The sequence below is a fragment of the Cherax quadricarinatus genome, chromosome 34 (assembly GCF_038502225.1).
Source record: "Cherax quadricarinatus isolate ZL_2023a chromosome 34, ASM3850222v1, whole genome shotgun sequence".
In the NCBI taxonomy this organism is placed as follows: Eukaryota; Metazoa; Arthropoda; class Malacostraca; order Decapoda; family Parastacidae; genus Cherax; species Cherax quadricarinatus.
The window spans coordinates 88820-115757 of NC_091325.1; the positions used below are offsets into that span (position 1 = coordinate 88820).

The 26938-nt window shown below is 39.8% G+C and overlaps 1 protein-coding gene across 3 annotated transcripts in view; it reads right to left on the bottom strand.

Moving 5' to 3' along the window:
- Wdr81 (WD repeat domain 81) overlaps positions 1 to 26938 on the bottom strand; it is a 203454-nt gene that overhangs the window by 18633 nt on the left and 157883 nt on the right. For all 3 annotated transcript variants that reach the window (XM_070091060.1, XM_070091059.1, XM_070091061.1), the window contains 3 exons: positions 26269 to 26454; positions 20737 to 20844; positions 8224 to 8373 (listed from right to left, as the gene is read on the bottom strand). In XM_070091060.1, the coding sequence (XP_069947161.1) occupies positions 8224 to 8373; positions 20737 to 20844; positions 26269 to 26454 (444 nt within the window). The remainder of the gene's footprint in view (positions 1 to 8223; positions 8374 to 20736; positions 20845 to 26268; positions 26455 to 26938) is intronic.

The following is a 26938-nucleotide window of genomic DNA, read 5'->3' on the forward strand; positions in this document are numbered from 1 at the left end:
GGTTCAATAGGTTAACCCTTTCAGGGTCAAGAGGCCCTCTCCTAAACTTGTTCTCAGGGTAGAAAATTTTTTGAAAAAAAAAAAAAAAAAAAACTTATGAAATGATAATCTTTTTTCGATCAAAATGACACTAAAAGTATGAAATTTGATGGAAAACTTATGGAATTATGCTCTCACGAAGTTAGTGGTCTCAACAATATTTACTCATCGGCGATTTCACCCACTTTGAGCCCTATTTTTGGCCAATTCCAATGTACCAGTCGACAAAAATCATAACTATTTCGCTAGAACTCCACTTTTTCTATCAAATGAGTACAAGAAATCACCCATTTACTGATTTCAACTATCAAATAAAGTGGTCAGAAATTGGCAATTTTGTCAATTTCATACAAATTTCAAAAGTTGCCAATTTCCAAATAGGGTCCAGAATAAACAAGACAGACATTCCTGGCACTAAAATAACATTTTCTCTCTTCATTAGTCATGTCCTCAGGCCCCTCTTACATTTCTTTTGCTTTCCACTTTGAATTTTTATTCTCACAAAAAAAAAAAAAAAATAGAAGATTAACTGTTATGCATACTACTGCATTAGTGTAGAAATGGTATAAATAATATCAGCGCACTTGAGTAAGAATATCAGACTCACCAGTTGACGTGTATTGGACTCATGGCATGATTTGTTTAGTTTTGAACTTTGGCAAAAATCAAACATTTCTGTTTCTTTGAGCTCAATATCAAGGTACTTTTCATTGTGAAACCAATCAAAATCATCTCAATTTCTGTAATATGTCTTCCATTCTATAAAATGAGACTAGGGAAACTAGAATACAACCATAAATACCATAAGAAAATGCAGTCTGACTTTTTTTTTCTCATTATGCACTGTGTGCTGCAGGATTTTTTTTATATTGTGCACACTGACCACATAGACCCATTCTTTCATATGTAAGCCTACCAGCTTTCTCTCGCTAGATTTGAAGGTGCTAGAATTTAAGCATACTAGTACGGCACTAACCCTGGCGTGCAAGCTGTACTAGTACAGTACCAACCCTGAAAGGGTTAAGGAAGCAATATTGTTAGGCTAAGTAAATGCTATTATTATATTTCCCTACAATATATTTGGGCACCAAACATTAGCGATTTTTCAACTTTCGCGAGGTTCTTGATCCCCTAACCCTAGCTAATGTGGAGAGAGACCTGTAATGGGAAAGGAAGGCATCTACAGAGACAAAGCCAAGACTAAGATTCGTACAAGGAAAGTTGTGTATAAGGGAGGATTCAACCAAATGGTGAAAAGTTAGAAGTAGGGTAGACAGTTTTAGCAGAAGACCAGTCAATAGGATGACTGTGATCTCTGACTTGACAGAAAAGAGCATTGTTGGTGTTGGCAAGCCTAACACTACTTTTGTGCTCCCTAAGTCTGTCAAAAAGAGATCGGCAAGTTTCTCCAAAGTACTGAAGAGGACAGGAGGAACATGAAATAGAGTAGACACCAGGAGTATCTATAGAGGGAGGAGAGGTATGAACTAGATTAGTGTGAAGAGCGTTAGTCTGGCGAAAAGTAAGTCTGATGTCTAAGGAACGGAGAGAGTTGTTGAGATTAGAAAGACTGGAAAAGTAAGGGAAGGCAGAGGACAGGAGAGTTCCCAGGAGTGGAGAGTTTGGGAGAGAAGAAAGTCCATTTACCACGTGAGAAGGCAGAGTCTATGAAATGCGAAGGGTAGCCAAGATGGGATAATGAATTATGAAGAGTGGAAATTTCTGATTCAAGGAACTGAGGATCACAAATGCATAGGGCATGGAGAAAAAGGGAGATAAAAACACTTTTCTTGACTGAGGAAGCATGATAAGAAAAGTAGTGAATGTACGTGCCACTGTGCATAGGCTTGCGGTACACGGAAAAGACAAAACCTGTATCTGAGCGGTGGACATGAACATCAAGGAAAAGAAGCAAGGAATTAGATTCCCATTCAGCTTTAAAGTTAATGGAAGGGGCAAGATTATTAAGATTATCAAGAAATGGTTGGAAGAGACTAGAGTCATGAGGCCAAAGAGCAAAGATGCCATCTACATAGCGGAGCCAGAGTGAAGGGCGCACATCAATAGTAGGAAGAACAGTCTTGAAGTATTTCATGTACAGATAGCAAGAAGAGGAGATAGAGGAGAGCCCATAGCGACATTGAAAATTTGAGAATAATATTTACCTTGGAAGGAAAAGGAATTTGAATCCACACAAAGGCAGATAAGATCAAGGAAGACATCAGTAGGTATAGGGAGACAAAGTAACCCTTCATTGGCATTCTCTCTAAGAAAATTAAGGACATCATCAGGACGGACATTAGTGAAGAGGGACTCAACGTCAAGACTAAGCATCTTACAGGTCGGGAGAGAGTGAACCCGTTCGATGAAGTCTTGAGAGTGACGAAGGTGGGCAGGAGAAAAAGTACCAAGAAAGGGAGTGAGGGTTTTGGCCAGCCAAGAAACAAGAGAATAAGAAACAAGTATATTTATGGCAGGAGTCAGGTGGTAAGCCGTAAAAGAGTAGTAGTAGTGCAATGTGATAAGATGGGTTGGGTCTGAGAAGGACCTGTCAACATATGTTACAGTGTTCTTCAGAAGTTTTTTTTTTTTATACTACACACACTCTCCATGCAGACAAATTTTTTCATATACAGTGGACCCCCGCATACCATACGCATCGCATACCGTACAATCCACATACCGCTCGCTTTTTTCGCAAAAGTTTTGCCTCGCATACCGCCCAAAAACCCGCTCACTGCTCTTCGTCCGAGACGCGTCCAATGTGCGCCCTTAGCCAGCCTCACATGTTCCGCCGGTGGCATTGTTTACCAGCCAGCCTCCACGGTAACATCCAAGCATACAATCGGAACATTTCACAACTGGCAACTGCAGTGGAGGGAGCTGTTAGGTCTTTAAACTAGGAATAGTTAGTGGTATGGGTTTTGGCGGGAAAACTGTGAAGTCGCAGGGTAGTAACATGAGTACTAAGAGAACTAGTAATAGGCAAAATGAGGTGGATATTGGAAAGCCAGTGGCACTAATTGACAAGGACAGTAATAGGTTTAGTGGAATAACAGAAAGGAGCAGGAAGGGTAAAGAGAGAGGAGGGTCATTAAATATTTATTACACAAATAGTCGCAGTGCTAGGAATAAGATGGACGAGTTGAGACTAGTTGTTAGTGCAGGTAACATAGATGTATTTGCCATTACTGAGACGTGGTTTAATTCAAAAAGTCGGGACATGCCTGCAGAATGTCACATTCAGGGTTTTAAATTGTTCCAAGTAGATAGAAGTGTCGGGAAGGGGGGTGGGGTGGCATTGTATGTCCGAGATCGCTTGAACTGTTGCATAAAAACGGGTATTAAGTCTGAAGTAACACATACAGAGTCTGTTTGGATAGAATTTTCAGAGGGGCATGAAAAATTAATTTTAGGTGTGATATACCGTCCCCCAAATTTAGATAGGGACCAGGGGAGACTACTATGGGAGGAAATTGTTAGGGCCACAAGGCACGATAATGTAGTAATTCTAGGAGACTTTAACTTTAGTCATATTGATTGGAATTTCTTGACTGGGAATTTAGAATCATACGATTTCTTAGAAGTAGTTCAGGATTGTTTTTTGAAGCAGTTTGTGACAGAACCTACAAGGGGTAATAACCTGCTTGACTTAGTTCTGGCAAACAATGAATCCCTTGTTAATAATTTAGAAGTTTCAGAGGAACTGGGTGCTAGCGACCACAAATCAATTACATTTAGAATTGAATGGAAGTATGATAGTAGGGATAACTCAGTAACAGTCCCAGATTTTCGCTTAGCAGATTACGATGGGCTTAGAGAACACTTATCATCTGTTGACTGGGGTAACGAAGAGAGCTATCAATATGACAGTTTTCTGAACACAATACATGCTGCTCAAAGAACGTTTATTCCTTATAAGGAAATTAGATCAAATAGAAATGACCCAAAATGGATGAATAATAGGCTGAAATATCTACTAGGGCATAAGAAAGGAATTTATAGGCGTATCAAAAGAGGCGAGGGTCATCTTATGAATCAGTATATTGACATTAAGAGGGACATTAAAAAGGGGATAAGAAAAGCTAAAAGGGACTATGAAATTAAAGTTGCTAGGGATTCTAAAACTAACCCAAAAAGTTTTTTCCAGGTCTATAGAACAAAAGTCAGAGATAAGATAGGTCCCCTTAAAAATAACTATGGGCATCTTACTGACAAAGAGAATGAAATGTGCTCGATTTTAAATAATTATTTTCTCTCGGTTTTCACACAGGAAGACACTAATAATATTTCGGTAATTAATTTTTATAGTGGATCAGAAGAAGATAAATTATGTAACATCACAGTCACTAGTGAAATGGTTATGAAGCAGATAGACCGACTGAAGCAAAATAAGTCACCGGGTCCTGATGAGGTTTTCTCAAGGGTTCTTAAGGAATGCAAAATGGAAGTCTGTGAACCATTAACTAATATTTTTAATTTATCTCTTCAAACAGGTGTAGTGTCTGATATGTGGAAGATGGCTAATGTAATTCCTATTTTTAAAACAGGGGACAAGTCGTTACCGTCAAATTACCGCCCAATAAGCCTGACCTCAATTGTAGGCAAATTACTAGAGTCAATTATAGCTGAGATTATAAGAAGCCATCTCGATAAGCATAGCTTGATTAAGGATACTCAGCATGGATTCACAAGAGGCCGGTCTTGTCTAACTAATTTATTAACTTTCTTCAGTAAAGCTTTTGAGGCTGTTGACCACAATAAAGAATTTGATATTATTTACTTAGATTTTAGTAAGGCTTTTGATAGAGTTCCGCACCATAGACTGTTAAAGAAAGTGGCAGCTCATGGCATTGGGGGAAGGGTGCTCTCGTGGATCGAATCATGGCTCACAGACAGGAAGCAGAGAGTGTCCATAAATGGGGTTAAATCCGAGTGGGGATCAGTAACAAGTGGCGTTCCACAGGGATCAGTCTTGGGCCCGTTGTTGTTTATAATATATATCAATGATCTTGATGAAGGAATTACTAGTGATATGAGCAAATTCGCCGATGACACGAAGATAGGTAGGATAATTGATTCAAACGTAGATGTTAGGGAACTTCAGGAGGATTTAGACAAACTCTACTCTTGGTCAGAAAAGTGGCAGATGCAGTTCAATGTAGATAAATGCAAGGTTCTGAAGCTCGGGAGTGTCCATAACCCTAGCACTTATAAGTTAAATAATGTAGAACTTAGCCATACATATTGCGAAAAGGACTTGGGGGTTATGGTAAGCAGCAACCTTAAACCAAGACAGCAATGCCTAAGCGTACGTAATAAGGCAAATAGATTACTGGGATTTATATCAAGAAGTGTAAGCAACAGAAGTCCAGAGGTCATACTGCAGCTTTATACATCATTAGTAAGGCCTCACCTAGATTATGCAGCTCAGTTCTGGTCTCCATATTACAGAATGGACATAAATTCGTTAGAAAACATTCAGCGTAGGATGACTAAATTAATACATAGCATTAGAAATCTTCCTTATGAAGAAAGATTGAAGACTCTTAAGTTACATTCACTTGTTAGACGAAGAATGAGGGGAGACCTGATCGAAGTGTATAAGTGGAAGATAGGTATTAATAAAGGGGATATTAACAAGGTCTTGAGGATATCTCTCCAAGAGAGAACCCGCAGTAATGGATTTAAATTAGATAAGTTTAGATTTAGAAAGGAGATAGGAAAGTATTGGTTTGGAAATAGGGTAGTTGATGAGTGGAACAGTCTACCTAGTTGGGTTATTGAGGCTAGGACTTTGGGTAGTTTCAAATTTAGGTTGGATAAGTACATGAGTGGGAGGGGTTGGATTTGAGAGGGACTTGCACATCGGAGCTTGTTTCTTGGGTGGCATTGAAAATTGGGTTGGTCAAATGTTTGTTAGTGGGATAAATTGTAAAGGACCTGCCTAGTATGGGCCAACAGGCCTGCTGCAGTGTTCCTCCTTTCTTATGTTCTTATGTTCTTATTATTACAGTGTTTTTGGTGATTTTTTCTGGAAAATAAGTGACCATGGGCCCCAAGAAAGCTTCTAGTGCCAACCCTACAGCAATAAGGGTGAGAATTACTATAGAGATGAAGAAAAAGATCATTGATAAGTATGAAAGTGGAGTGCGTGTCTCCGAGCTGGCCAGGTTGTATAATAAACCCCAATCAACCATCGCTACTATTGGTGGTACAGCTGCTGCTGCTGCTGTACCACCGTCAGCTGCTGCTGCACTGTCAGCTGCTGCTGCACTGTCAGCTGCTGCTGCTGCTGTAGCATCGTCTGCTGCTGCTGCTGCTGTACCACCGTCTGCTGCTGCTGTAGCATCGTCTGCTGCTGCTGCTGCTGTACCACCATCTGCTGCTGCTGTAGCATCGTCTGCTGCTGCTGTAGCACTGTCAGCTGCTGCTGCTGCTGCTGCTGTAGCACCGTTGTTGGTGTGGCTTATTGAGAATACCAAGAAACAATTAACCCCAGAGGATTTGCCACCCAGGATAACCCAAAAAAGTCAGTGTCATCTAACTTATTTCCATTGGGGTCCTTAATCTTGTCTCCCAGGATGCAACCCACACCAGTCGACTAACACCCAGGTGAACAGGGAAAAATGCCTGGAACTAGTGCTCATATTGGTGAATTTAAAGCCAGCAAAGGTTGGTTTGAGAGATTTAAGAATCGTAGTGGCATACACAGTGTGATAAGGCCTGTTCTGGAAGAAAATGCCAAACAGGACCTACAGTACTCAGGAGGAAAAGACACTCCCAGGACACAGTGTCTCATCAGTCATTGCTGCATCTTCAATAAAGGTAAGTGTCATTTATTCTTCATTTAGTAGAGTAGTACATGCACAATATATATTGTGCATGTACTACTCTACTATTGTGCATGTATCCTTCTCTTTGTGTGTAGGAAAATGTATATTTCATGTGGTAAAATTTTTTTTTTCATACTTTTGGGTGTCTTGCACGGATTAATTTGATTTCCATTATTTCTTATGGGGAAAATTCATTCGCATACCGACCATTTCGCATAACAATCAGCCCTCTTGCATGGATTAAAGTCGCTATGCAGGGGTCCACTGTACAGTGGACCCTCAACCAGCGATGGCATCGATTAACGATAAATCTGACTAGCAATACATTTTAATGCAAAAATTTTGCCTCGACTAGTGCTTAAAAACCCGACCAGCGCTATTCGTTCCGTACGAGACGCGTCCACTTTGGCCTGAGCGCGCCTCACTTGTTCCGTGGGTGCCAGTGTTTACAAGCCAGCCACTTCCAAACATACAACTGGAACATTTCATATTGTCACAGCCTATGTAGTGATTGCACCTGCAAAATAAGCCACAATGGGCCCCAAGAAAGCTTCTAGTGCCAGCCCTACAGCAAAAAGGGGTGAGAATTACTATGGAGATGAAGAAAGAGATCATTGCTAAGTATGAAAGTGGAGTGCATGTCTCTGGGCTGGTCGGTTGTATAATAAACCCCAATCAACCATCGCTACTATTGTGGGCAAGAAAACGGCAATCAAGGAAGCTGTTCTTGCCAAAGGTGCAACTATGTTTTCAAAACAGATCGCAAGTGGTAGAAGATGTTGAGAGACTCTTATTGGTGTGGATAAACAAGAAACAGATAGCAGGAGATAGCATCTCTCAAGCGATCATATGTGAAAAGGCTAGGAAGTTGCATGATGATTTAATTAAAAAAATGCCAGCAACTAGTGATGTGAGTAAATATAAGGCCAGCAAAGGTTGGTTTGAGAGATTTAAGAAGCGTAGTGGCATTCATAGTGTGATAAGGCATGGTGAGGCTGCCAGTTCGGACCACAAAGCGGCTGAAAAATATGTGCAGGAATTCAAGGAGTACATAGACACTACACATGTGAATGTAGATCTGCCTGGACCGTTTATGGGTTAAAGGAGGGGTTTGGGATATTGGCTGCTTGAAATGACAGTTAAACTGTCATATCTGGGCACTTCTGCAAAGACAGTGATTATGTGTGAATGATGGTGAAAGTGTTGAATAATGGTGAAAGTGTTTCTTTTTTGGGTCACCCTGCCTCGGTGGGAGACGGCCAGTGTGTTGAAAAAAAAAATACAGCAAGTGCTACAAATACAAACAAAATAAATAATGTATTCATAAGTAAAAATAAGATTACAGTACCTCTCCTTCATGAGGTTTCCACGTTGAAAGAAGATGTCCTGTTCGTGTGTCAAGCACTGAGATAACCCCAGATGAATGTGCTACTGTGACGAGCCTTCCATCACCGCTTGTGTCAATGCACCGAACTAAACCGGCACCTCCCATAGACACCTGTTGGTTTAACTTATGCCATCATTTTGTTTATCATTATATAATCTCTGCATCAAAATTATTTCTTGAAACTTTTTTAATAAATTTTTCATAGTATTTAATTTTTCACATCTTACTTTTATAATTTTTCTGTTTTTATAATAAAAATAAATTACTGTATCATTAAAATGCTGTACTATAATATATGCTTTTTATTTATGTATTATGAGGAGAAGTGCTGTTACTTCATCACATATACATCAAAACTCACTTAATAAAACAGACTTAAAATTATGGGCAAAATGCACTGGGTAAAATGTAATTTTAACTCCATTATTTTCAATATTTATTGCAGTATATCTGCAAACAGTGCACAGTACTGTATTATATATAGAGTAGAATACTTTTGTGTGTTTTATTGGTAGTAATATTTTTAACATTAATCTGATTTAACAGACACTCAGACAATCTCCCCAATTAGTCTGTTATAATGAGGATTTACTGTTGAGTCATGACAAATTAAGATAAATATCTCGTCAGATGACTGTGAAACAAAAACCTGTAACTGTTTTGCATGATGGTAGGATTGCTGGTTTCTTTTTCTGTCTCATAAACACGCTAGATAACAGGGATATCTTGCTACTCCTACTTACACTTTGGTCACACTTCACACACGCACATGCATATATATATATACATACATCTAGGTTTTTCTCCTTTTTCTAAATAGCTCTTGTCCCTTTTTATTTCTTCTATTGTCCATGGGGAAGTGGAAAAGAATCTTTCCTCCGTAAGCCATGCGTGTCGTATGAGGCGACTAAAATGCCGGGAGCAATGGGCTAGTAACCCCTTCTCCTGTATACATATACTAAAAAAGAGAAGAAGAAAAACTTTATAAAACTGGGTTGCTTAAATGTGCGTGGATGTAGTGCGGATGACAAGAAACAGATGATTGCTGATGTTATGAATGAAAAGAAGTTGGATGTCCTGGCTCTAAGCGAAACAAAGCTGAAGGGGGTAGGAGAGTTTCAGTGGGGGGAAATAAATGGGATTAAATCTAGAGTATCTGAGAGAGTTAGAGCAAAGGAAGGGGTAGCAGTAATGTTAAATGATCAGTTATGGAAGGAGAAAAGAGAATATGAATGTGTAAATTCAAGAATTATGTGGATTAAAGTAAAGGTTGGATGCGAGAAGTGGGTCATAATAAGCGTGTATGCACCTGGAGAAGAGAGGAATGCAGAGGAGAGAGAGAGATTTTGGGAGATGTTAAGTGAATGTATAGGAGCCTTTGAACCAAGTGAGAGAGTAATTGTGATAGGGGACCTGAATGCTAAAGTAGGAGAAACTTTTAGAGAGGGTGTGGTAGGTAAGTTTGGGGTGCCAGGTGTAAATGATAATGGGAGCCCTTTGATTGAACTTTGTATAGAAAGGGGTTTAGTTATAGGTAATACATATTTTAAGAAAAAGAGGATAAATAAGTATACAAGATATGATGTAGGGCGAAATGACAGTAGTTTGTTGGATTATGTATTGGTAGATAAAAGACTGCTGAGTAGACTTCAGGATGTACATGTTTATAGAGGGGCCACAGATATATCAGATCACTTTCTAGTTGTAGCTACACTGAGAGTAAAAGGTAGATGGGATACAAGGAGAATAGAAGCATCAGGGAAGAGAGAGGTGAAGGTTTATAAACTAAAAGAGGAGGCAGTTAGGGTAAGATATAAACAGCTATTGGAGGATAGATGGGCAAATGAGAGCATAGGCAATGGGGTCGAAGAGGTATGGGGTAGGATTAAAAATGTAGTGTTAGAGTGTTCAGCAGAAGTTTGTGGTTACAGGAAAGTGGGTGCAGGAGGGAAGAGGAGCGATTGGTGGAATGATGATGTAAAGAGAGTAGTAAGGGAGAAAAAGTTAGCATATGAGAAGTTTTTACAAAGTAGAAGTGATGCAAGGAGGGAAGAGTATATGGAGAAAAAGAGAGAGGTTAAGAGAGTGGTGAAGCAATGTAAAAAGAGAGCAAATGAGAGAGTGGGTGAGATGTTATCAACAAATTTTGTTGAAAATAAGAAAAAGTTTTGGAGTGAGATTAACAAGTTAAGAAAGCCTAGAGAACAAATGGATTTGTCAGTTAAAAATAAGAGAGGAGAGTTATTAAATGGAGAGTTAGAGGTATTGGGAAGATGGAGGGAATATTTTGAGGAATTGTTAAATGTTGATGAAGATAGGGAAGCTGTGATTTTGTGTATAGGGCAAGGAGGAATAACATCTTGTAGGAGTGAGGAAGAGCCAGTTGTGAGTGTGGGGGAAGTTCGTGAGGCAGTAGGTAAAATGAAAGGGGGTAAGGCAGCCGGGATTGATGGGATAAAGATAGAAATGTTAAAAGCAGGTGGGGATATAGTTTTGGAGTGGTTGGTGCAATTATTTAATAAATGTATGGAAGAGGGTAAGGTACCTAGGGATTGGCAGAGAGCATGCATAGTTCCTTTGTATAAAGGCAAAGGGGATAAAAGAGAGTGCAAAAATTATAGGGGGATAAGTCTGTTGAGTGTACCTGGTAAAGTGTATGGTAGAGTTATAATTGAAAGAATTAAGAGTAAGACAGAGAATAGGATAGCAGATGAACAAGGAGGCTTTAGGAAAGGTAGGGGTGTGTGGACCAGGTGTTTACAGTGAAACATATAAGTGAACAGTATTTAGATAAGGCTAAAGAGGTCTTTGTGGCATTTATGGATTTGGAAAAGGCGTATGACAGAGTGGATAGGGGGGCAATGTGGCAGATGTTGCAAGTGTATGGTGTAGGAGGTAGGTTACTGAAAGCAGTGAAGAGTTTTTACGAGGATAGTGAGGCTCAAGTTAGAGTATGTAGGAAAGAGGGAAATTTTTTCCCAGTAAAAGTAGGCCTTAGACAAGGATGTGTGATGTCACCGTGGTTGTTTAATATATTTATAGATGGGGTTGTAAGAGAAGTAAATGCGAGGGTCTTGGCAAGAGGCGTGGAGTTAAAAGATAAAGAATCACACACAAAGTGGGAGTTGTCACAGCTGCTCTTTGCTGATGACACTGTGCTCTTGGGAGATTCTGAAGAGAAGTTGCAGAGATTGGTGGATGAATTTGGTAGGGTGTGCAAAAGAAGAAAATTAAAGGTGAATACAGGAAAGAGTAAGGTTATGAGGATAACAAAAAGATTAGTTGATGAAAGATTGAATATCAGATTGGAGGGAGAGAGTATGGAGGAGGTGAACGTATTCAGATATTTGGGAGTGGACGTGTCAGCGGATGGGTCTATGAAAGATGAGGTGAATCATAGAATTGATGAGGGAAAAAGAGTGAGTGGTGCACTTAGGAGTCTGTGGAGACAAAGAACTTTGTCCTTGGAGGCAAAGAGGGGAATGTATGAGAGTATAGTTTTACCAACGCTCTTATATGGGTGTGAAGCGTGGGTGATGAATGTTGCAGCGAAGAGAAGGCTGGAGGCAGTGGAGATGTCATGTCTGAGGGCAATGTGTGGTGTGAATATAATGCAGAGAATTCGTAGTTTGGAAGTTAGGAGGAGGTGCGGGATTATCAAAACTGTTGTCCAGAGGGCTGAGGAAGGGTTGTTGAGGTGGTTCGGACATGTAGAGAGAATGGAGCGAAACAGAATGACTTCAAGAGTGTATCAGTCTGTAGTGGAAGGAAGGCGGGTTAGGGGTCGGCCTAGGAAAGGTTGGAGGGAGGGGGTAAAGGAGGTTTTGTGTGCGAGGGGCTTGGACTTCCAGCAGGCATGCATGAGCGTGTTTGATAGGAGTGAATGGAGACAAATGGTTTTTAATACTTGACGTGCTGTTGGAGTGGGAGCAAAGTAACATTTATGAAGGGTTTCAGGGAAACCGGCAGGCCGGACTTGAGTCCTGGAGATGGGAAGTACAGTGCCTGCACTCTGAAGGAGGGGTGTTAATGTTGCAGTTTAAAAACTGTAGTGTAAAGCACCCTTCTGGCAAGACAGTGATGGAGTGAATGATGGTGAAAGTTTTTCTTTTTCGGGCCACCCTGCCTTGGTGGGAATCGGCCAGTGTGATAATAAAAAAAAAAAAATAATCTCGTCAGCATCTCAATTACCATAGATCAATATCAACGGAAGCTAATTTTCAATAGTGATATGCCTAAACTCGTAAGATAAGCAACAAATTAACCCCATCCAAACATAGATCTACGTTGTTACTGCTAGAGCTCCGAACATAGATAAATGTTTTATTTTTCCTGCCTCCAAATTTGGTATGATTGGCCTGAGATGCCTGGTCAGTATAGAATGGGTCTTAACACTCAGTGTGCACAGTATTAAAAAAATCTGGGACCACTTAGTACCTTGTGGGAGCACCAGTTCAACTGAACGCTAGCTAGAGCAAACAGCATGGCAAACACCAGGGATTCAGTGATGTCATGTTGTATTAACACTTCCCTGATGTTGACCCTGAGTATAGTGGCTTTGGGATGGATGTGGCCATAAGTGATCGAGGAAATATCAAAAACCTCGATAATAACCCATGTGCAACATCCTTTCAATTCTGATACCACTGGTAGTGTCATCCTGCCAGAATGTCCTATAACCTATGCCTTAAGTAAAGAGAAACAATTCTGGAACATGTACAATATGTGTTTGGCAGGCTGGGTGGGTGGCTGGGTGGCCGGTGGGTGGCTGACTGACTTTGGCTGTCTCTATCTCTGTCTGTCTGTCTGTATCTATCTCTGTCTCACAGGTACACATACAAATAAAATATACATAGCGTAAATTACGTAGGATAACCCAAAAAAATCCAGACAAAGTGCTATACTGTGCTAGTAGATATAAGGTATAATAAGCATGACTGGCAAGTAATACACATTTTCACTTGTTCAGGCATCAGACATGACGACTCTCCATTGTGTATAATACCTGTTAGTTTGTGAGCTGCTCTCTCTCTCTCTCTCTCTGAGACATAGAGACAAGCAGACAGAAGATGAAGACAGATAAACAGAGACAGAGTTAGACAGATACAGACACAGACAGTTAGATAGACAGACAAACTGCCAAGGCAGTGCACAATCATCAAATGTCACTCCACTGCTGCACTGTCAGCAGTGGAGTGACACTCGTACACCATGCTTCAAGGAGTTTCATGTATACTCCAGCATGTCTAAAACATTGCTGGAACCTATAAATACTATTTATATATTTCTAGACTGTGAGGGAAAAGTTCAACAGATAGGAGTAGCGAGCGAGTATATGGTAACGATAGTTTGATTGCCGGCTGCTTGTTAAGGTAGGGTCAGTCTCGCTCCCGCTATCCCTTCCCCCCCTTTCTCCCCACCCCAAAAGGTGACGTGTGGGGCTCTGGCCAAACAGTAATCACTCGACTCACAGCTCCCAGCACAACTGTAAGTACAAGCCTCTGCTCCTATTCTAGTGGATATTGGTTGAAAGCTTCACTTTTGACCAATAATAAACTTAGTCCTTTCAGTTTTAAGCTCCACATAAGACTTTTCGATAATCACCACCTTTTTTAAGTATCTTGCACTTATCATGGAGAGTGATTACTTAAGCAGTGGGTAACCTGTCTCTCTTTCCAGCTTGGAATGACAGATCGGGTCACCTGCCAACCAACGAGAAGTGTTGAAGGAGATGGACTGAAAATGGTCTTGGGACGTTACCTTATAATCTACCTACCTGATTAATTGTACAGGACACTACCCCTCATCTTTGTAGTGGTAAAGAACCTGCATTCCTGTCATCTGGACTGACTATTCAAGGCTATAGACTCTGTGAAGAACTAGTCGCTGGGTTGTCACTCAACACCTGTGACCCCCCCGCCCACATCATCAGTGGCTACAATTTCTACAAGACGGTGTCAACATCAACCAGACACCCCAGTTTACTTGTACATATTAGCGTTGAATTCAAATGTCATTTTTCCATTTCATTTTTTTATTTTTCTTTCAAGTAGGATACACCTTCATTTTTTAATGTTTTATCTTTACATTACTAAATAATAAAGTGTTTATCTTTGTGAATTATTATTTCTTTTTCTATTCATTAATTTTCCTGAGGAGGAGCCAACCTTGGTAATACTGTCTGAAGTTGTTACAGGGCTGAGTAAGCCTTCACATAGGCAATAGTATGTGACCAAGGCAGGTGAAATGTTCACCTGTCAGTGTGTTTGTGACATTGGAGTACTATTTCAGTACCTAATATTAGTGTCAGAACAAAGATTGGCTATGAAATCACAAGAACTACTACAAATTGTAATTATCAGAACAAAAATTATATCAATTAAAAAAAAAAGAAAAAAGGTATATTGGCAACACTTCTGCAAGCGGCAGGACTCCATGTTGCCGTCAGGTGAGCGTCCAATACCACCTTCATGGCATTATATCTCGGTAAGTACTGACCCTAAATTTTTTTTTTGGTCTTATCACACACAGAAAATTGCCCTCTTTAATTTAAAAAAAAAATTTAAATATTTGGAGTGCTGGGTAAGAGAACATAAATTTATGTTTAGACAGTTAAGGGGTTAAAATATGCCGCATGAAAAAAAAATTTGGGGTGGATTTCTAGTACAGTACACATATAAAGGACAGGTTTAACCCTTTCACTGTTAGTCCCGTAATATTACAGCTTGCAAGCCAGTGTTAGTCCTGTAATATGCCAAAATTCTAGTGGCTTCCAATCTTGTGGGAGAAAGCTGGTAGGATTGTATATAAGAGAATGGGTTTGAGTGGTCAGTGTGTGCATTATAAAAAAAAAAAAATCCTGCAGCAAGTGGTGCATAATGAGAAAAAAACTCCGACCATTTTTCTGCTTAAAACACCGACTTTGCGGTGTATTTTCATATGGTATTTATGGCTGTATTCTCATTTTCTTGGTCTCATTTGGTAGATGTATTACAGAAATATAGATGATTCTGAATGGTTTACGGAATAAAAGTATCCTGAAATTGAGCTCAAAGTAGTGGAAATGTTCGATTTTTGCCGATGTTCGAGAGTAAACAAATCACATCACACGTCCAATACACATCAACTGGTGGGCCTAATATGCTTTCACAAATGCTCTGATATTATTTATACCGCTTTTACAATAATGCAGTAGTCTGCATAACAGTAAATCTTCTATTTTTTGTGTGAATAAAAATTCAAAATAAAAAGCAGGCATAATATATGAGGGGCCTGGAGACATGATTAATGAACAGAGAAAATGTTATTTTATTGCTAGGAATGTCTATTGTTAATTCTGGACCCTATTTTGAAATTGGCCTTACTTGAATTGAGTATGAAATTGGCCAAATTACCAATTTCTGATCACTTTATTGGGTAGCTGAAATCGGTAAAGAGGCAGTTCCTTGTACTCATTCGATAGAACAAATGAAGTTCTAGTGGAATAGCTATGAGTTTGGTCAACTGGAACAGTGGAAATGGCCGAAAATAGGGTTCAAAGTGAGCGAAATTGCCGATGCATAAATATCACCGAGACCACTAGATTCGTAAGAGCATAATTCCGTATGTTTTCCATCAAATTTTGTACTTTTGGTGTCATTACCACCGGGAAAAGATTCTCTATCATTTCATAAGAAAAAATGATTTTTATTTTTAGATGTTTAAATAATTATTTTTTAACCTTTTGACTGTTTTCAACGTATAAATACGTCTTACGAGCCAATGTTTCTGACGTATATATACAGTGGACCCCCGCATACCGTACGCATCGCATACCATACAATCCGCATACCGGACGCTTTGATCGCAAAAATTTGGCCTCGCATACCGCCCAAAAACCCGCTCACCGTCCTTCGTCCGAGACGCGTCCAATGTGCGGCCTGAGCCAGCCTCATATGTTCCGCCGGTGGCATTGTTTACCAGCCAGCCTCCGCGGTAACATCCAAGCATACAATCGGAATATTTCGTATTATTACAGTGTTTTCGGTGCTTTATCTGGAAAATAAGTGACCATGGACCCCAAGAAAGCTTCTAGTGCCAACCCTACAGCAATAAGGGTGAGAATTCCAATAGAAATGAAGAAAGAGATCATTGATAAGTATGAAAGTGGAGTGCGTGTCTCTGAGCTGGTCAGGTTGTACAAGAAACCCAAATCAACCATCTTTACTATTGTGGGCAACAGAAAGGCAATCAAGGAAGCTGTTCTTGCCAAAGGTTCAACTGTGTTTTCGAAACAGAGATCGCAAGTGATGGAAGATGTTGAGAGACTCTTATTGGTGTGGATAAATGAAAAACAGCTAGCAGGAGATAGCGTCTCTCAAGCGATCATAAGCGAAAAGGCTAGGAAGTTGCATGAGGATTTAATTAAAAAAATGCCTGCAACTAGTGATGATGTGAGTGAATTTAAGGCCAGCAAAGGTTGGTTTGAGAGATTTAAGAAGCGTAGTGGCATACATAGTGTGATAAGGCATAGTGAGGCTGCCAGTTTGGACCACAAAGCAGCTGAAAAATATGTGCAGGAATTCAAGGAGTACATAGAAAGTGAAGGACTGAAACCTGAACAAGTGTTTAATTGTGATGAAACAGGCCTGTTTTGGAAGAAAATGCCAAGCAGGACCTACATTACTGAGGAGGAAAAGGCACTCCTAGGACATAAGCCTATGAAAGACAGACCGTTCAGGCAAAAGAATGTCCTCAAGGAGAATTTGTGTGTGCTGTGGAGGGCAAACAGTAAGGCATGGGTCACTAGGGACTTTTTCTATGACTGGTTACACCCCAATGTGAAAGATTACCTAACTGAAAAGAAATTAGAACTTAAGTGCCTCCTGGTGTTAGACAATGCCCCTGGTCATCCTACAGACGTGGCAGAGCGACTTTATGGGGACATGAAATTCATTAAGGTGAAGTTTTTGCCTCCTAATACCACTCCTCTCCTGCAGCCCATGGACCAGCAGGTTATTGCAAATTTCAAAAAACTGTACACAAAAGCTCTGTTTGAAAGGTGCTTTGTAGTGACCTCAGAAACTCAACTGACTCTAAGAGAGTTCTGGAGAGATCACTTTAATATCCTCAATTGTGTAAACCTTATAGGTAAGGCTTGGGAGGGAGTGACTAAGAAGACCTTGAACTCTGCTTGGAAGAAACTGTGGCCAGAATGTGTAGACAAAAGGGATTTTGAAGGGTTTGAGGCTAACCCTGAGAGGATTATGCCAGTTGAGGAATCCATTGTGGCATTGGGAAAGTCCTTAGGGTTGGAGGTTAGTGGGGATGATGTGGAAGAGTTGGTGGAGGAGGACAATGAAGAACTAACCACTGATGAGCTGATAGATCAACTTCAACAGCAAGAGGCCAGACCTGAGGAAACTGGTTCAGAGGAGGGGAGAGAGAAATTGAAGAAGTTGCCTACTGCAAAGATTAAGGAAATCTGTGCAAAGTGGCTTGAAGTGCAAACCTTCATGGATGAAAATCACCCTCACACAGCTATTGCAAGCCGTGTTGGCAACCTGTACACTGACAATGTTGTGAAACACTTTAGGGAAGTCATAAAGGAACGAGAGGTACAGGCCACTATAGACAGATATGTTGTGCGAAAGAAGTCCAGTGACTCTGAAGCTGGTCCTAGTGGCATTAAAAGAAGAAGGGAAGTAACCCCAGAAAAGGACTCGACACCTCAAGTCTTAATGGAAGGGGATTCCCCTTCTAAACACTAACACACACTCTCCCCTCCTCCCATCCCATCAATCATCACCAGATCTTCAATAAAAGTAAGTGTCATGTAATTGTGCATGCCTTTTTCAGTTTGTGTGTATTAAAATTAACATTTCATGTGGTAAAAAATTTTTTTTTTCATACTCTGGGTGTCTTGCATGGATTAATTTGATTTCCATTATTTCTTATGGGGAAAATTCATTCGCATACCGAACATTTCGCATAACAACCAGCCCTCTTGCACGGATTAAGGTCGCTATGCGGGGGTCCACTGTACTCAATAATTCTAGCGGCTTCAAATCAAGCGGGAGAAAGCTGGTAGGCCCACATGTGAGAGAATGGGTCTGTGTGGTCAGTGTGCACCACAAAAAAAATCCTGCAGCACACATTGCATAATGAGAAAAAAAAAACTGATCGTTTTTTTGGAATAAAACACCGACTTTGAGGTGTATTTTCGTATAGTATTTATCATTGTATTCGCATTTTCATGGTCTTAGGTGATAAAATGGAAAACATATTACAGAAATAGAGATGATTTTCATTACTTTGACGATGAAAACGACCTTGAAACTGAGCTCAAAGTAGCGGAAATATTCGATTTTTACCAATGTTCAGGAGTAAATAAATCACACCACACGTCCAATACACGTCAACTGGGGAGTCTAAAATTCTTTCACTAGTGCACTGATATTATTTATACCATTTTTACAATAATGCAGTAGTCTGCATAACAGTAAATTTTGTATTTTTTGTATGAATAAAAAATCAAAATAGAAAGCAATAATAATATAAGTGGGGCCTAGAGATGTGACTAATGAACAGAGCATATGTTATTTTAGTGCCACGAATGTCTACCTTGTTTATTCTGGACCCTATTTTGAAATTGGCATCTTTTTTAGTTTGCGTGAAATTGGCTAAATTGCCAATTTCTGACCACCATATTGGGTAGTCCAAATTAGTAAATGGGAGGTTTCTTGTACTCAGCTGATAGATAAAATGGAGTTCTAAAGAAATAGCTATGAGTTTGGTCAACTGGAACAATGGAATTGGCTGAAAATAGGGCTCAAAGTCTGCGAAATCCCCGATACGCATATGTCGCCGAGACTGCTAACTTCGCGGGAGCATAATTCCATGAGTTTTCGACCAAATTTCGAACTTTTGGTGTCATTACCATCGGGAAAAGATTCTCTATCATTTCATAAGAAAAAATAATTTTTTTTTTCAAAAATTGAGCGACATAGAATGACAGTTTCAAAAAGGGCCTGAAACAGTCAAAGGGTTAAGCTGTTACATTGACAGCACTTTTAATATTAGAAGGAATGATAGTGAAAGGACTAATGGTGATGGAAATTAATTCTGAGATGTACTGAAGTACAGTATTGGTAAATTTAATATGATTATTATTTACATATTTCACAAGTATAATTTTAGAAAAGCATTTAAAGTGTTCATAATACAATTCTTTCAAATTCTTCCCATTTTTTCAATAATGTCCATCCTTGCCAATGTCCATTTGACTTCACACAAACTGAAGCCATTAATTAAACTACTATCATGGATGCAATAAATAAAACTTAATATTTAATTCTCATATATTAAAATGCACCCCACAGGGGAAAGGGATCTAAAATATGGTAGTTAACCCTTTCAGGGTCCGTCCCGTTGATCTACGGCTTTACGTTCAGGGTCCAAACCGTAGATCTACGCCATGAGCTCAGCTCACTCTGATAAACTGTGAGTAGTACATTTGGGCCTAGATATGAGAGAATACATCTATGTGGTATGTGTGCACCACATAAAACAGATCCTGCAGCACACTGTGTATAATGAGAGAAAAAAACTTAAATCATGATTTTTCGATTAAAACAGCAACTTTGCAGTGTTTTTTCGTATGTTTTTTATAGTTGTATTTGCGATTTCTTGGTCTCATTTGATAGAATGGAAGACATATTACAGAAATAGAGATGATTTTGATTGGTTTTAGCACTGGAAATGGCTTGAAACTGAGCTCAAAGTAGCGGAAATGTTAAATTTTTGCCGATATTCAAGAGTAAACAAACGACCTCACACGTCTAATACACGTCAGCTGGTGGGTCTAATATACATTCACAAATATGGTGATGATATTTATACAATTATTACAGTATTGCATAACAGTAAATCTTCTATTTTTTGGTGTGAATAAAAATTCATTATGTGAATAAAAAATCAAAATGGAATTTATTTGTAAAGCCTCAAAACATAACTAATGAACAGAGGAAATGTTAGTTTAGTGCCAGGAATGCCTACATTGTTTATTCTGGACCCTATTTTGAAATTGGAATATTTTGAACTTTGTGTTAAATTGGCCAAATTAACAATTTCCGATCACTTTATTTTGTAGTTGGAACAGTTGACTTGGCAATTTCTTGTGCTCCATCAATAGAATAGAAGTAATACTAGTGAAATAGCTAAGAATTTGGTTGATTGGAATAATGTAATTGGCCTAAAATGGGAGTCAAAGTCGGCAAAATCGCCGATTCGTAAATATCGCTGACATTTCAAAATTCGCAAGAGCATAATTTCGCCAATTTTCCACCAAATTTCGTACTTTTTGTTTTATTACCTTCACAAAAAGATTCTCTACGATTTCATAAGAAAAAATAACAAATTATTTTTTTTTAAATTCTTGGACACTGGTGCGTGACTCCAGATTTGGGCCTTGGACCCTGAAAGGGTTAAACGTACCTTAAACTCATGGGTGTAGTTACATATACGAAGGTCAATAAACTTCAGCGTCGCATCTGTCGTCGCTGCTACTAATTGTGTGGAAGGTGCAGCCATGGCTGTTAGTACCTAAAGAATATAACAATATAATTATTTATTATTATATGACTTAAAGATCTTCAAACACTCTTTCAAAGATGATACTCATACTTTTTCTACATTTTGAAACAAAAAATATATGCATTCATTAGCTGAAAGTTGAGGACTAGTTGAATCCATTTAAGAAGCCACTGACAACCCTTAAATTGCAGATGTAAACAATATTTCAGGGGATCAAGTTGGGTCTTGTGTATGCTGCATTTTAGGGCTAAACCCAACTGTGGGTTGCCTAGCACCTCCCTGCACCTGGGAAAAAATCTAGAACCAGGTAGGGCCCTGCAGTGCACCATGGCAAAAACTTCTTCACAAGCACCTGTAAACAATGCAAGTAGGGTACGGAACTGGCAGGAAGATGCCTTATTTATACCAAATTTATTACATTTTCTTGATACTAATAATAAACAGTCAAAAAGCCCACTACAGTACGTATATTTAACATAAGATAACTCAGAAGGTGGGCTAATGAGAGTACAGGTAGTGTGGGGCTGAAGAGGCATGGGATTGTTTAAAAAATGCAGTGTTCAAATGTGGGGCAGAAGTTTGTGGCTATAGGAGGGTTGGTGTGGGAGGAAAGAGGAGTGACTGGGGGAATGATGAGGTAAAGGGTGTGATAAGAGAGAGAAAGGTCGCTTATGAGAGGTTTTTACAAAGCAGAAGTGATATAAGAAGGGTGGAGTATACGGAGAGTAAAAGAGAGGTGAAGAGAGTAGTGAGGGAGTGCAAATAATAGAGTGGGTGAGGCACTGTCAACAAATTTTGCTGAGAAGAAAAAATATGGAGATAAACAGGTTAAGAAAGCCTAAAGAATGAATGGATTTGACAGTTAAAACCAGAACAGGGTACCTAGTAGATGTGGAGTTGGAGGTCTTGGGAAGATGGCAGGAATATCTATCCTCATAAAGAGATTTTATGAGGATAGTGAAGCTCAAATTAGGGTGTGTAGGAGAGAGGGAGGTTACTTTCCAGTAAAAGTAAGCCTTAGACAGGGATGTGTAATGTCGCCATGGTTGTTCAACATATTTATAGGTGGGGTTGTACAAGAAAAGTATGGGGTAAATTTTTTTTTTTTTTAACAAGTCAGCCGTCTCCCACCGAGGCAGGGTGACCCAAAAAGAAAGAAGATATCCAAAAAGAAAATACTTTCATCATCATTCAACACTTTCACCTCACTCACACATAATCACTGTTTTTGCAGAGGTGCCCAGAATACAACAGTTTAGAAGCATATACGTATAAAGATACACAACATATCCCTCCATACTGTCAATATCCTGAACTCCTCCTTTAGAGCGCAGGCATTGCACAGTGGACCCTCGCCTAACGTTGGCATCACATAACGTTAAATCCGCCTAGCGATACATTTTATCGCTAAAATTTTGCCTCGCCTAGCACTAGAAAACTCGCTCAAAGCGATTCGTACGAGACGCGTCCATGTGCGGCCTGAGCCAGTCTCACTTGTTCCGCTGGTGGCATTGTTTACAAGCCAGCCCCTGCGGTAACATCCAAACATACAATCGGAACATTTCGTATTATTACAGCGTTTTTAGTGATTTCACCTGCACAATAAGTGACCATGGGCCCCAAGAAAGCTTCTAGTGCCAACCCTACAGGAATAAGGGTGAGAATTACTACGGATATGAAGAAAGAGATCACTGCTAAGTATGAAAGTGGAGTGCGTGTCTCCGAGCTGGCCAGGATGTATAGTAAACCCCAATCAACCATCGCTACTATTGTGGCCAAGAAAACGGCAATCAAGGAAGCTGTTCTTGCCAAAGGTGCAACTTTGTTTTCGAAACAGAGATCGCAAGTGATAGAAGATGCTGAGAGACTGTTATTGGTGTGGATAAACGAAAAACAGATAGCAGGAAAATAGCATCTCTCAAGCGATCATATGTGAAAAGGCTAGGAAGTTGCATGAGGATTTAATTAGAAAAATGCCTGCTGCAACTAGTGATGATGTGAGTGAATTTAAGGCCAGCAAAGGTTGGTTTGAGAGATTTAAGAAGCGTGGTGGCATACAGTGTGATAAGGCATGGTGAGGCTGCCAGTTCGGATCACAAAGCAGCTGAAAAATATGTGCATGAACTCAAGGAGTACATAGACAGTGAAGGACTGAAATCTGAACAAGTGTTTGTGATGAAACAGGCCTGTTTTGGAAGAAAATGCCAAGCAGGACCTACATTACTCAGGAGGAAAAGGCACTCCCAGGACATAAGCCTATGAAAGACAGGCTTACTCTGTTAATGTGTGCCAATGCTAGTGGTGATTGCAAAGTGAAGCCTTTATTGGTGTATCACTCTGAAACTCCCAGAGCGTTCAGGCAAAAGAATATCCTCAAGGAGAATTTGTGTGTGCTGTGGAGGGCAAACAGTAAGGCATGGGTCACTAGGGACTTTTTCTATGACTGGGTACACCATGCATTTGCCCCCACTGTGAAAAATTACCTAATTAAAATAAATAAGACCTTAAGTGCCTCCTGGTGTTAGACAATGCCCCTGGTCATCCTACAGACTTGGCAGAGCAACTTTGTGGGGACATGAGCTTCATAAGGTCAAGTTTTTGCCTCCTAATACCACTCCTCTCCTGCAGCCCATGGACTAGCAGGTCATTGCAAACTTCAAAAAACTGTACACAAAAGCTCTGTTTCAAAGGTACTTTGTAAGGCTTGGGAGGGAGTGACTAAGAGGACCTTGAACTCTGCTTGGAAGAAACTGTGGCCAGAATGTGTAGACAAAAGGGATTTTGAAGGATTTGAGGCTAACCCTGAGAAGTGTATGCCAGTTGAGGAATCAATTGTGGCATTGGGGAAGTCCTTGGGGTTGGAGGTTAGTGGGGAGGATGTGGAAGAGTTGGTGGTGGAGGATAATGAAGAACTAACCACTGATGAGCTGCTAGATCATCTTCAACAGCAAGAGGCCAGACCTGAGGAAACTGCTTCGGAGGAGGGGAGAGAGAAATTGAAGAAGTTGCCTACTTCAAAGATTAAGGAAATATGTGCAATGTGGCTTAAAGCGCAAACCTTTATGGATGAAAATCACTCTCAGACAGCTATTGCAAGCCGTGCTGGTGACTATTACACTGACAATGTTGTGAAACACTTTAGGAATGTCATAAAGGAACAAGAGGTACAGACCTCTATGGACAGATATGTTGTGCGACAGAAGTCCAGTGACTCTGAAGCTGGTCCTAGTGGCATTAAAAGAAGAAGGGAAGTAACCCCGGAAAAGGACTTGACACCTCAAGTCCTAATGGAAGGGGATTCCCCTTCTAAACACTAAGACCATCAACACTCTCCCCTCCTTCCATCCCGTCAATCATCACCAGATCTTCAATAAAGGTAAGTGTCATGTAACTGTGCATGTCTTCTTCAGTTTGTGTGTATTAAAATTAATATTTCATGTGGTAAATTTTTTTTTTTTCATACTTTTGGGTGTCTTGCACGGATTAATTTGATTTCCATTATTTCTTATGGGGAAAATTAATTCGCCTAACGATAATTTCGCCTAACATTGAGCTCTCAGGAACGGATTAATAGCATTATGCGAGGGTCCACTGTACTTCCCATTTCCAGGACTCAAGTCTGGCTATATAAAAATAATCAGTTTCCCTGAATCCCTTCACTAAATATTACCCTGCTCACACTCCAACAGATCTTCAGGTCCCAAATACCATTCGTCTCCATTCACTCCTATCGAATACGCTCATGCACGCCTGCTGGAAGTCCAAGCCCCTCGCCCACAAAACCTCCCTTACCCCTTCCTTCCAATCTTTTCGAGGACCACCCCTACCCCGCCTTCCTTCCCCCACAGATTTATACGCTCTCCATGTCATTCTTCTTTGATCCATTCTCTCTAAATGACCAAACCACCTCAACAACCCCTCTTCAGCCCTCTGACTGATACTTTTATTAACTCCACACCTTCTCCTAATTTCCACACTCCGAATTTTCTGCATAATATTTACACCACACATTGCCCTTAGAAAGGACATCTTCATGTCCTCTAACCACCTCCTTGCTGCTGCATTTACAACCCAAGCTTCACCCCCATATAAGAATGTTGGTACTACTATACTTTCATACATTCCCTTCTTTGCCTCCAGAGATAATGTTTTTTGTCTCCACATATACCTCAACACACCACTCGCCTCTTTTCCCCTCATCAATTCTATTATTAACCTCATCCTTCATAACTCCATCTGCCGACACATCAACTCCCAAATATCTGAAAACATTCACTTCTTCCATACTACTCCTCCCCAATTTGATATCCAATTTTTCTTTATCTAAATCATTTGATACTCTCATCACCTTACTCTTTTCTTGTGTTCACTTTCAACTTTCTACCTTTACACACACTCCCAAACTCGTCCACTAACCTTTGTAATTTTTCTTTAGAATCTACTATAAACACAGTATCATCAGCAAAAACCAACTGTGTCAATTCCCATTTTGTATTTGATTCCCCATAATTTAATCCCACCCCTCTCCTGAACACCCTAGCATTTACTTCTTTTACAACCCCATCTATAAATATATTAAACAACCATGGCGACATACACATCCCTGTCTAAGACCTACTTTTACCGGAAAGTAGTCTCCCTCTCTTCTACATACCCTAACCTGAGTCTCCCTTCAATTTATGTTCACACTTGCCCTATGGACATCAGTAAATGTGAGTGGGATTGTAGTAGGCATGCAGTAGGGAATTTTCCCATCTCACCAGTGGCTGATGCCATTGTATATGTTGCTGCTAAACTTTCAGACTTTTTCAGTAACAATGACCTTGACACATCTAGAAGCCTTTTTCTGAAGCTGTCTCTAGAGCAGCTAATGAAACATGTAATGAGCTGTATAAAGAACTGGTGGCTAAAGCATTAGACAATTTTTTACCACCCTAGCACAACCAACAACTTCTCAACTCTCCACTGATACCAAGAGAGAATCCACAGTCATCCACCTCAGTCCAGTAGTCACACAAACTATCTCCATCCACTGTTATGCAACAAGCAGAAGAAATAAGAAAGGGAAGATAAGGTAAAATTCTTTCTTTATTGTCACTTTTTATCTTATTTTAAATGAATATGCTGTGTAGTTAATGTTCACTATGATCTTGAATGCACTGCTGCTGTTGGTTCTTGGGTGGTTTTAGGGCTGCCACAGCTTTACACCATTTGAGCTCTGATCATTTTCTCTGGAAGGGATGTTATGCCCATTTTCTGTGGCTGGAATACACACTTAAGTTGCAGCAATAAACTCACAAGCAGGAAGTGTAAACTGGTGTGTTTTCATCAACTACAACATGTCAGTATTTCCACACTAATACAATACACACACTGTTGAATCAGTGACAGGCTTCTAAAATTAAACTGATATTCATGATAAACAAAACTCACTGTGACAGGGCTATGGCGAAGAGAATCGAGCTGCTTCACCCCAGCACAAATGAAGGGGTCCCATACGTGAACAGTTGAGTCACACGATGCTGCATACCGCATTGAATCAGAGAAAGTGACTCCAAAAACAGATTTCTTGTGACCGGCGTATGTCCACTGTGAACTCACATGCGTATTGCCATCACCCTGTATATGTTTTCATAGTTAAACAAGTCAAACACATAAATAGAGGTCCATAAAATATGTACGAACAAATTTAATATGGATAATAGAAGAGCTCTAAATTTACAAACCCATTGCATTCTTGGGGTTTCAACTTATAAGAGTTTTTATAGAAACTAATATTATACACTAGTACAAAGTATGGTCATGTTTTACATGTGAGTAGACTCTCAAAAGTAACTCTTGAAATTCATCAAAGGTATATCAAAGATAAAGGAGTACTGTGTACTGGCAGTTGTAAAAGGTTAACTGATTTGTAAGTGCTCTTTTCATAATTACTGTTTAACATAGTTTTTTTACACTACTGAATTTACAAGCTAGGAGCTGTTTTCCTACTTCAAATGACATCTAGATATGCATTTTCTACTAGGTAAACATAGAAAAACAGATTTAAGAAGACTTGCTCATGGTCTCAAACTGTGCGGAACTCGTGACCTTTGAACATGAG